The sequence below is a fragment of the Cebidichthys violaceus genome, unplaced genomic scaffold (assembly GCF_023349555.1).
Source record: "Cebidichthys violaceus isolate CVI_PGR_0920_01 unplaced genomic scaffold, fCebVio1.0.p SCAF_2, whole genome shotgun sequence".
In the NCBI taxonomy this organism is placed as follows: Eukaryota; Metazoa; Chordata; class Actinopteri; order Perciformes; family Stichaeidae; genus Cebidichthys; species Cebidichthys violaceus.
The window spans coordinates 18,085,333-18,097,498 of record NW_027176372.1 but is presented as its reverse complement, the minus strand read 5'-3'; the positions used below and the strand labels follow the sequence as shown (position 1 = coordinate 18,097,498).

Sequence of the window (12,166 nt, the reverse complement as noted above, 5' to 3'; positions counted from 1 at the left end):
AATTCAGTCAATTTCACTGGCTCTTCTTTTTTATTTTTTTCACTGGCTCACATTTTCGCTGAGGGATATATTGAGCTGTCTCAGTAAAGAGGGAGATATAAAAAAAAAGATCCATTTTTACTGCATAACTAAACAATTCCTCCAATAGAAACAGCAGCATCGGGGACGTAGAGAGCTCTCTAGAGCTCCAACACAACCTTGTATCGTTACACATCTCTGTTGAACTTGCCAATCATTCCAAGTCATTAAAATGCATAGCTGCGTGCCACTTGGCCTCTAATTGACTGATCCATATGCAATGTGGTGTGTAATCCAACAGCGCTGTCTACTAAAACACGGATTAACACTGGCGACATTCAAAATGCATCAATCACGTAGCATGGCTATAGCACAGCAGGCAGTTGAGGTGCACAGCAGGTATTCCCGGCACTGTGTATCACATCTTGTTTTCTCGCCTCTAACCGGCCAGTTTTGTTTGTCTCTACTCAATATCTACAATTGAACTGAAAATATCTGTATAGTAAGGAGCAAAGACAAACAGTAGTCACTGATCTTCTCCAACTTCACCCTTTAATGAACTCATCAGAGTCTTCAGAGACCAGTGCTAGAAAATCATTTCAGTAAAGCTTCTGGGTCTGCTTAGAATTTCATTGTGATTAAGGAGCCGTTTCCGGAAGGAAAGTTTCTCTGATGCTTCGTTAGAGTAAACGCATGTGAAAGATTTTTTTTCCTCAACAAGAGTCACTGTCGGTACTATCGGTTGTGTGTAGAATTCAAGCATTCATTAATTCGGCTTCTTGTGTTAATAATTCAGTCTTTACTCCTGTATAAATGCAGATGTATTTACTGTATTGCATAAACAAAGGCTTCAAAGAATGATCGATTAATATCAAGGTTTGCTAGGTGAGGTGTGCTCGGAGCTCAAATTGTTGGAGAAAAGAATTATTAAAAAAACTGCCAGCCAACTGGCATTTTAACGAACTACCAATCTTCCCTCTGCACCTGCTGGCATTTTCACCTGTTCAGTGAATGAAAGACGATGCTTTGAGCAAGCGAACAAATCACAGAACTCTTTGTTGTCCCAAAAGACCCAAAAGCCAAATGACAAAACACAGTGATATATTGCCGTTTAATGTAAAATCTCTGCTCTAATTAGCTTGTTTGTTCCCTGCTGTCATAGTAAAAAGTTGTTGTGTTTTTTGACATCAATGACAGCCCTGGAAAAGTTACAGATTAAACAGACAGGTTAAAGGATATTATCAGCAAATCCCTTTAGGACCAAAGCCAACAATGAGTGAGTGCAGCATCAAGCCCATCGGTTCCTGAAGAAGTAAATCTATAAAAAGGAGTCACAAATATTTAGTTTCATTTAAAAAAAATAAAAAAGACTTCTGTAGTTTTGAAAACTTTCCTCAGTAGTTTTTTTGCAATGTTACTCCAACAGAAGTAAATAGTGTATTTGTTGGGACAATTTTCAGCTGCAGACAACAAAGGAGGTGTATGGTGCAGTAAGTAGTAAGGGAAGTAAGGGAAATGTCTTTTCATGAGAATAATAATAAATACCACCAGCCTTATCTTTTAAGCAGTGCTAGGGAGATGATGTCCATTTTTATTGCAGTTCTTACTGCTTCCTGATAGAGTTGGAGATGCTGGTCTTTTCCCATTTGTTTTTTAATCTACTTTAAAGCGGGACCTTTCTGGCCTTGACAAGAACATATTTCAGTTTGTCTTCGCTTCTCCCCTCCTTTTCTTTTTTTGTAGATATTTTGTCAGCATGTTTTGTCTTCAATTGACAGTTCACAGAAGACATTGACAGGAACAACGGGGGAGAGAGCAACGGGAGTGACATGCAACAAAGCTCTCCCGCCGGAATCAAACCAGGGACGTTGTAATCACACAGTGTGCATGATATACCACTACTCCATGGGGACACCTGTCTCTCCTCTCCTGTTGTATCCTCCCCTTCACCCCGCTCTCTTCTTGTACTCCAGACACTCTCCTCTTCTCTCATCTCCTCTCCACCTCCGACTGTTTACTTTAGGGGCTGTGTGGTAGCTTGAGGCCTGTCATCAGAGATGCATGCTGGGTAAATATTATTGCAGGTCCTTCAACAGGAAGTAAAGAGGGACGTGTACCCCTCGGGCACTTTGACAAGTGATATTTTCAGCCTGGATTTTAGCTGCTTACTCAACGCAGGGACTGGGATCTGAGAAATACACGTAATGCACACACACACGCGCACACACACACGCACACACACACACACACACACACACACACACACACACACACACACACACACACACACACACTCTGGGGTGTTTGCCGACTCCCTGCTTCGTACACACAATATGGACGCCCAGAATAGTTTACCAACAGGATGACGAACATAATAAAGTCAACAGTCCAGTGTTTGACTGTCAGCACTGTAATTCATTCAGATTATCTTTTGTTTTGACACAAACAATATGCTCACTCAAAATAGAGCCTGCTATTCCCTTGTAAACAACAGATCTGCTAAATAAAGACATATTTAAGCCAGAATTTATGTTGTTGATACTCCTACTTTACACCATCCTGCAGCTTTGCACTACAAAATGACAAAATGTTGGATGTTGATGTTAGAGGGCTTTAAACGGTGGGACAAGTGCTACCAGAAGAGGCTCCAATACAGCTGGTCATTGTGGAAGCACACAATCGTACCTCAGCCGAACAGGATTTAACCAGAATTGGCCCCTTTTCAGATGCACCACTCACATTTACAAAATTAGGTAATATAATCATGGTTTTACCTTCTGGTAACATTTTAAAACCCTTCAGGAAAGCAAATATCAGTGTGCATGAGAATGTAACAAGTACAAAATATATTCCACATCAAAGGTCTTCGAAGAAATTGCAAAACATCTTAGAAAACTTGGCCTGGGTTCATGTGCTGAATCTATAGCTGAGGAAATCACATCTTGTAGTGGACTTCCACATGTTCACATAATTAAATCAGACACAATAAACAGTACAGGCTGCGTTCTCTGACCGAACCAGATAAGTCACTGGCCTGCAGTATGGAATGCTCAGCTCAGAGGAGAGACAACACAGACACATCCTGCATTATAATGATATTGTGAGATCACTGTAACAGTCTACACGCTGCTGATACTACCGAGTCTGACGTTGAACCCTTTCCTCTGTCCTCAATTAACAAACTGCTTCCCTCTCTGTAACTTTGTTTCTTGTTGGTTTGAAGTCATTACTGAGAGACAGACAATAAAAAGCATAAACAAGGCACAGTCTGATAACAGCCTTCTTTATTAATTTGGGCTCAGCCGCCACTCTAATAAGTCGTGACCAAACTCGGATGCAACCTTAATTCAATTTCATGCTTATGAATAGCTAAAAATACGGAGCTTTAAACACAAATATAATGATGACGATGTTGTCAACAAGAAGATGCGGCTTTGATTTTTTAATGTTAAAATGACTGGATATATTTTTGGACTTGATTTAATTAGATAGGCTTCCTTATTTCTGTTTTCATGCAAACCCCCCCCGTCTATATTGTAAATATTTAAAAGGGGTGAAAATCAGTCAGTGAGAGAAAAATCAGTGCAAAACCTGAGCCTTATGAACAGAAAAAAGTACTTTTATTCTGTATTTTATTAACAATATTACTGTTTGATTGTTGATTTCAGATTTAGAAAATGTAAATGGACCAGCAGAGTAATGTGACTCGCTCAGGCATGGACTGTATTAATGGGTAAAAAGCAGTGGATTGAGGGCACTCATGTCTGCGGACACTCATGTCTGCAAAGAGCTATTTGGTGTCTTCTATTCGTTCAACACTCTCCTTCTCTCACTCTCAATCTGTCACTTTTCATCCACTTTCATATCCCTCTGTCTCTTTGTAGGTTCCTCCCTTCACTTTAGAGGTCGTGTAGAAGACTGCTCACAGTTCGCTCTGAGGTAAATGCAGAAGTATGATCGTAGCAATAGAAGGTCACACGCACGCACGCACGCACGCACGCACGCACGCACGCACACACACACACACACACACACACACACACACACACACACACTTTCTCCTCTACTGCCTTCCTCTTCATCATACTTAATTCATACGTGTTTCAAGAAGCTGTGGGTTACTTCACATGTTAGCTGTGAGAATCTAACAGCACAGTGATACTTCTACAGTACAGCCTACAGCGAGCCACTCTGGGTTCAATGAGTGGTTTCATTGGAGTGACCTAAAAAGCTTTTGAAAGCTTTAAGACTTCACAACATGATTTTAAATGTTGTCTCCATCAAGCCAACTGAATTGCACGAGACAGGACTGCAGCAGAGGTGTGAAGCCATTAAAAGAGTACTCCACTGTTTTAGCATCGCACTCCTACAACGTTGTGGGACTCATGGTGGTGAGTTAAATACAAAGCAGGACCAGAGATGTTAGCTTTTATTTGACTTTGTGTATATTCCTCCACAAAAAGCCTTGTAAAACTTTTTTCTCAAATATGCAGTAAAGCTCCCCAGGTTTTGGGGAGTAAACAGACTTTGATGGGTAAAATGTACACTTTAATGTTCCTGTGTATCATGATATATTACACCGTCATCATATACCTTTATGGTTTCCTGATTTAATTGGACTGCATGTTGTTTGGCCACCATTTAATAAGCAGACCATTTTTAAACCAATGTTTAAGGTCTTTGGGGCTAATTTTGTCTCTGCTGCTGTAACATTTAATCAACTCAACGTAAGTTGCTGCATTTGACCTTTCTCATGCGATTGCACAAATAGCTACAAGCTAAAGTTATTCCAGGTATCTTCATAGCGATGCTGAGCAGGGTCCTTGAAGGCAGACAGACGTTGCCTCTCTACCGGAAAAACACACACACAGATGTGTACACAGACTCTGGGTTTATGTTATGTCGCTGTGGGATTACAGCAAGAATGTCTAGCCTGTCCTCGCCATGAGACCAAAAGTTGGTGGCATCTTGAAAAGATTTACCACTGGGAAGAATTGACAGAAGGCATAAACACTGAAGAAAGGGCACCAGAAGAGGAGAGTGTATGCCATAGCCAGAGGTAACAGAGGACAGCAGGCCAAGAGAGGGGTTACAGAGGGACATAAAGGAGAATCATGGAGAGCTTGAGGCCATAAGAACACAGACTTTAACAATGCCTCTTAAAGTTTAGGAGAAAAAACACAAGCCTGTGTCAAATTCCTTGATTTCTTTCCAACACGAGCAGTTCCACAAACTGTATTTCAGTTGTAAACACACAATCGGTTGTTAAGAGAGATAAGAACACGTGTGTTGTAACCAAATGTAAAACGTTTGGTGTTTGAATGAGCTTTTCTTCAGGCTGATCAGCTCTGATTGTCCTCCGAGGTTAAACTATCTATTCTCTTGCAACATCTGTGGTTACAGAGGAAACAGATCACATGTATACTACATACTATAATTTAATTCAGTTGAAAAAAACAGACAGATATGGCACCGCAAAGGCAGTGCACTCCTGCGCTTGCCTTTGCGGTGCCATATCGACACAGTTCGCTGCTCAAATTTGTTTTACACATGCAGCGCAGCATTTATGGGTGTACTTAGGAGTTACTCTTTCGAACAGACAGGGCTGTGATGCACGACTTTCCAGTATCTGCGAGACTTGTCACTGCCTTCTTTGCTTTGCAAGCCTCTGCCTGAAATATATGATGAGCTTAGGCTAAAAGCCTCCAGAGCCTCATTTTTTCATCTTAAAAAAAAATGTGACAGCTAAACCCTCCAATATAGCCACAGACAGAAAAGAGAGACTTCAAGAGCAAGGAAAAGAATTTGTGGTTCTCAGCTCAAAAGCTTGCTACTAGAGCTCGTACATCAGCGGAGTCTGGAGAGAAACCCAATAAGCCTGTCAAAGTGAGATATTCGTGATCAATTTTGTTGTGACCCATTTTTAATCCAAAAACACTGCTCGACTTCACGAGAACAGATGAGCGAGGCACTTTATTCTGAATACCAATTCTTCTGAGAAGAAAGGGGAGGAGAGAGAGGGGGAGATAAGAGAAAGAATGAAGTACAAAGACGTATGAACAGACATAATGCAGGTAACATGATGAAAACCACAAAACCTCAACCCTGGATAAAAATATTCAATGTCTTTTTGTGTTATTTTGATGGCTTGTCTAAACCATTACAGCAGAGAGAAATGCTGGTTGCCAATCACATGCTCAAAAGCTCAACCCAACCTTTCTGTGGGTGGACAAGCTTCCCCCCCGATAGCACCGACTACCAGAGAAGATGACAGACAGCGGGGGTGGAAGAGGAGAGAGAGGGGGGGGATACCGTTTAGCATTGTACAACAGTAACACATTATATATAATGTGTTAGGATTAACACATTATATACTCTATATAATGTGTTAGGTCCACACCTAGCTTCTTATGTGTGGACATAAAAAGGTAAGAAGGTGTGTTTTTTTTTTAATCCTTTATCCACTTTTTTCTTTCTCTAAATTCTTTGGAAACATAGATATATTCACTTGAAATAACGATGAAATTGGATTTTCACTTAAAAGTGAGAGAAAGATAACATCTATTTGCAATTTTCAAAAGAGGAGATTATTCAGACCCTCTTTGGAGAAACTGGAATATGGTAAAACTGACAGAGGAATATTATAAACCTGCTTTTAATAAAGCAAGACATACCTTTGTGTTAATAAGTGTTATTATTTATTAGTTGTTTAAATGTATATAGCATACTGTACATCATTTTCATGTATTCGTTGTATGTATTATTCACTTTAATCTATTTATGTATATTGGCAATGCAATTTGAAAAAATGTAAATGTCAAAGTCAAAACAGCCTAATTAACTGAACTCAGAGACAGAGAGGGAGAAAGAGGGACATAACAGATGTTAGATTAACAATGAAAAATAACACGCGATCATCCCATTCATCTGTGTCAATGGAGCACATTATAAATCGCTACTTAGTGTCATTTATATTGTGCCCGGTGAGAGCCATGAGCATCAGTGACAGCGAGCTGACTGCCAACTCCAGATACCCTGCACTTCACCTCTAAACGCTCCGCGGTTAGATGTCGTGCCCACATCACACAGAGGCAGTAATCCACTCTAATGCCATGAGAGAAGAATTCAAGTACTGACATGCTCCGTGTCCCACAGGCGGGGTCCGCCTGGAAGATTTTGACTTGGGGGGGCAGCAATTCAGACGACAGGGCGTGCTGATATTTGATGGATAAATGGTTCTCTTGAAAGTGCCAGATGGCAAAGTTGAATGCTCGGGCAGGACAGGTGGAGACGGGGGAGCGCTCCCTTTAGAGGCCCCTTATCACTAATAACAATAAAATATATTTAATTGCTAATATGAACATAAAAAGGGGACAAAATGTAAAGTATGCCTATGTGTCCCATTAGCTTGGAACCCACATTCTGCTTTTAGTGATTCAAAGAGAGAACATTCGTCCCAATAATGGCATTTTTAAGAGCATCGGTTTTTGAAAAGGAAAAGTGAAGTGAAGCCAGTAAAGATTCCAAATCGTGTGTTGAGGAAATATGACCCTAGATACATTCAATATGGATTCATAATGGCAGGCAGTGATGGGTGAGAGTAAGCAGAATATTTATTTTTGACTTCATCATTACAGCTGACGGAGGCATACCGCATATTTACAGGCCACTTTATTTATTTTGTTGTCATATATTTGGGGAAGGCAGTCCAGACAGATTCAGATGATAACTCCTTGTGAATTCATCACTACAAGAGAACCTTTTAATATTGTCATCATATTATAAAGATATCGACCATAGCCCGCTGTAAGCAACACAGCAGTTTGCATGCAAAAATAGGCAATTGCTTGTGTTTGGACATTAGCCTTGAAGCCAGAGCTGACAGCTTTAAATTATGTGTCGCCCCTACACCTCTGCTCAGAGGCCCATTTATAGGGCCAGCGATGAGTAACAGCAAAGTGAGAGAAAGAGGATGTATGCACGTGTCAGCGACTGAGAGAGAGAGAGAGAGAGAGAGAGAGATCCTCTGACTACTGCAGTTTCCCCACACACCTATTTTACCCAGCAGAGTATCCAGAATACAGTTAATCCTAAATGCCACAGACTCCTGATAGCAGTTAAGAGAAGTTGTCGTATCAGCTTCATTTTAGCGTCTCTGCGCTATTGCTGTAATTTAAGACCGATTTTAAAATTTCATTGAGCACCCTTGAGGCAAATCCTAAATTAGCTTTATCGCTGAGGTTTTAACCCTTTACTTGCAGTCTGAGACCCTGGTGAGGAATATTTAGAGTGATCGGACTTTGTAGAGACGGCCGTATTGTCCCTCTTCACTGATTTAGAAAGGCACATCAAACCTTGAACTAGGATCTGTTGGTTATACTATTACTTTTAAATAGTTAAGTATGTTCTCTTTGGTAATAAGTATGTTGGGTTCACTGTAACCTAACATGCTTCAACCTGCTTCAATATCTTTAACATTGTTCTCGGTTTATCTATCCACATTTAGTTTACCTTTATTCAGTTTCTTTCTATATATAAATATATATTTACTGTGTACTTTTACAGGGAAGAAGAAGCATTGAAAAAAATACAGTTCAAGTCCAGGACAGGATTCTGCAGCAGAGAAAAAACAAAACAAAAAAACAAGACAAAAAGAGAGACGCATGCAGAGAAGGTGTCAATTAAACACAATGTTTTCAAGGGGAAAAATACTGCATAGCTCAGCTGAGAGAGAGTAAGAGAGAGAGAGAGAGAGAGAGTAGTAAGTAAGCTTCTCGTGCAACATACCATAAAGTGAGTCTAGTGCATCTAGAAATGAAACTTTTGCACAACTCGTTACAAGCTGACTGGAGTATAGGAGAGGTACATAATAAAAAGAAAAGCCTCTTAGATGCTCTTTGTAATGAACTCTGCTATTAACACATCATGAATCCGACCGAAATCTAGACACTGACCTTTTCTCATATCATGTGATTTAAGTCGAACCACAGGTACCTTAATGAAGGTCTTGCTACTAAACTTTGCTGCTAATTTGTAAGCAGAAGGCAGACTTGAACAAACTGGAACATATATGCAAAAGCCACAATTCTCTATAAAAAGTCATTAATACTACATAACAAAGTTAAGTTGAAAAGAGGCCTTATGCATTCTAGGAGGGGATTAAAGCATGGGTTATAACAAAGCTCAATGTACACAGTAAGTCTATGAGTTTATGATAGAAAATACACATCTTCTATGTGGACGGACCTCCCTACCGGCCTGTTTTTAAATTCATAATAGTATTCTGGAAAGCTTAAAGGGGAAAACTAAATGATACGCTGTTTACTACAAGCTCTGACTGATAGCTTAAACAACCTGACAAATAACATTTAAGCAATTCAAATGTATTTTGGCGAACTCAACTCAAGTCAAGCCAGGTTGTGCTTCTCTTGTGTAAAAAACAACGACACAGTGGATAACGACATCCCACTTTCATGACTAAAAAGAAGTGTTTCAATATGATACATTTCTAAAAAAGTAACACGTATTTACTGAAAGACAAATCATTTAGGGAAGCTCTCATGGAGCATGCAAAGAATGTTTGAAGGCATGTTTGTGACAGAAATCTGTCAAACACTACAGACGCTGTTTCAGGTCCTTCCTTTCATTTTCAATAGTTTACAATCAAAGTTAGTTCTAATTCTGCTACTTATCCTTCACTCGTTCCTAAATCAAAGACAACCCGCCCAGAGGAAAGCTTTGATAAGTGACAGCCTGTATGTTATGTTGCACAAACGGCACAGACTTTGTATTCTCAAAAACAAACTGAACACACACAAGCCTTCACTTACTGTTGGTCTTGAGGCGGGCTGGCTCACTGTTGCGGCTTCCTGCCTGGTTGATAGCCTTGACAAAGAAGATATAACGGGTGCCACTCTGCAAGCCGTGCACCGTGTAGTGGTTCTGCTTGATGTTAGGTACGATCATCCAGCTGTCTGCCGAGTTGTACAAACCTGGCAGATCCACAGAAACACACAAAGACGCACATAGCATGAGTTACCAAGTCCTGTTGATGTTTTCAGGTTAATCACAGTGAATCCTGCTAAAAAAAGCTTTTCAGTAATGTTCAAAAGCGCAAACAAAATATATTTTCCCTATAAATCTGACCATAGCAGTATGCTATTTTTCTAACCAAACATCAAGTGAATCATCAGACAGTAAGAGGCTCGAAAACCATACAGTTTGCGATGTTATGCAACATTTATGCGGACACACTGATCTACCTCATTACCTTTCCATCAGGTTTATCGTGACATGCTCCCCTGAGGCGATGTTGTGTGCACACTTAGCTGAACCCATTAAGAACAAGGTATCTCCACAACATGACAGAACGTCTGCTGGTAAGCGCCTGAGGGCAAATACCTTCAATGTTCAAATGTATGAAAACGTGTGCAATACCAACATGACCCCAGTTGGTGGGTCCTCTGATTCAGAGTCAGTAAAGGTTGGGCTAGCTCTGCAGTCACCTGCCTCTAAACACAGTGTTTTCAGTCGCTCAGCTGCAGCCGACTGTGAAGGATAAAAAGGAAATCTCAGCTCAGGGAGGAGGAGAGGCTCGTCTACAATGAGGTGCTCTTTATGGCCTCCGGTCTTGTGTGCGATAACGGGCATAAATTTACACACTAACATTACCGCCACTTCCCGCAAAATATGATTTTTTGTGACATTTGTCCTATCTTGAAGCTGAAACACACAACTTTCAACACAAGTTGAGAGGGGTTCATCTAGGATGGCGGGGTTTGAGGCGGCTGTTTATTTGAATCAGAAATTGCAAAACTTTGACAGTTGCTTACATTACTGCACCTGCGCTTCTAGTCGATGTGTGATGGCATTGTCATAGGGGACAGGTGACTAGTACAGGGCCTCTTAACCTCGTTAACAACACAAATTATGAAATTTATGAATTCTGAATTACACTGTGAGCTTCATTAACATTATGAGAAATACTGCCATTATGTGACAGAAGACCAGACAGAAATGATGTTCTTTATGCAAATACGCCAGCCTGAACATTTCTTTAACCCACCTGAAAAATTCTAAACACATTCAAACAAACCCTCGCCACACAAAGCATCTTGTTTGTAGCACTACAGCTAAAGTAAATGTTCGTAGAGTTGAAGGTAGAATAACAATCCTTTTTATTGTCTGATCTTTCTCCCCCTCCCTGCAGATTTGCTGGGAAATAAGAATCCTGAGAAGGAGAGAGCTCTCAGGGCCATGCCTGCCTTGTCCCTTCTGGTGAGGAGGCCTTGTGAATTATTGAACAAGATGGCAACAGCATGCATAAGTAATATCCGAGAGTCTGCTTGTAAATATAAATACTTCACAGGACGCAAATAAGGCCTTTAAAAGTGAGGCGGCGTTAAGAATGAATGAGGGGAGGGGACTGTTAAAGTTAAAGTGAAGGCTGTGTCTTTACACATCTGCCGACTTCCACAAGCTTTTCTCAGGAAAAGAAAACAACGTAGAGGGGCTTTCATCTTCCTTTAAGATGAGAGAGAAAGAAAAACCGAGGGAGGTTCAGAGCAGCTTCTTTACACCTTGCATTTACACGATCCGTTTTGTATCCAGAGATGGTCAGCAGAATCATCTGCATTCTTATTTCAGCCTGCTCGTACACATACTGTGAAATCCTCACAAAAGAAAACAAGTATGTCGTTCTACTGGGACAGCTGTCCCTTTTTGTTAAAACTGTGCCTCCCACCTGTCATGTTAGCCACTTCCTGTAGAAATTAGGCATGCTACAATCTTATGTAGGCTTTCAAAAAGAGATACAGGGGAAAGACGAGGGAGAAGGACTTCACGCTGCTTTCCATTTTTAAAGCTTTTGATCTCCGTAGCACCTCTCCCTTTTTGCAAAATCAAATTAGGTCAGAACACAGCAATGCTGCTACTGCTACTTGTACCACTGAAAAGGGGCTTTCTGACATTAACCAGACTGGTGCTGCTGCTTCGGAGAGAATTGTGACTTCAAAGTGTGGTGGAGCAGTTACTCAATGTGTCATTGTTAAAAAAGAAGGAAACGGGGAAATAGATCGGCTTGTGTCTTGCATCCAGATATCAAGTGTGAGTGTGCATGTACAGTATTGTGTGTGTGTGTGTGTGTGTG

At 40.6% G+C, this 12,166-nt stretch overlaps 1 protein-coding gene across 3 annotated transcripts in view; it reads right to left on the bottom strand.

The window, feature by feature from the left end:
• Positions 1-12,166, bottom strand: part of mid2 (midline 2) — a 134,994-nt gene that overhangs the window by 8,115 nt on the left and 114,713 nt on the right. For all 3 annotated transcript variants that reach the window (XM_068714910.1, XM_068714909.1, XM_068714911.1), the window contains one exon: positions 9,849-10,010. In XM_068714910.1, coding sequence (XP_068571011.1) covers positions 9,849-10,010 — 162 coding nt within the window. The remainder of the gene's footprint in view (positions 1-9,848; positions 10,011-12,166) is intronic.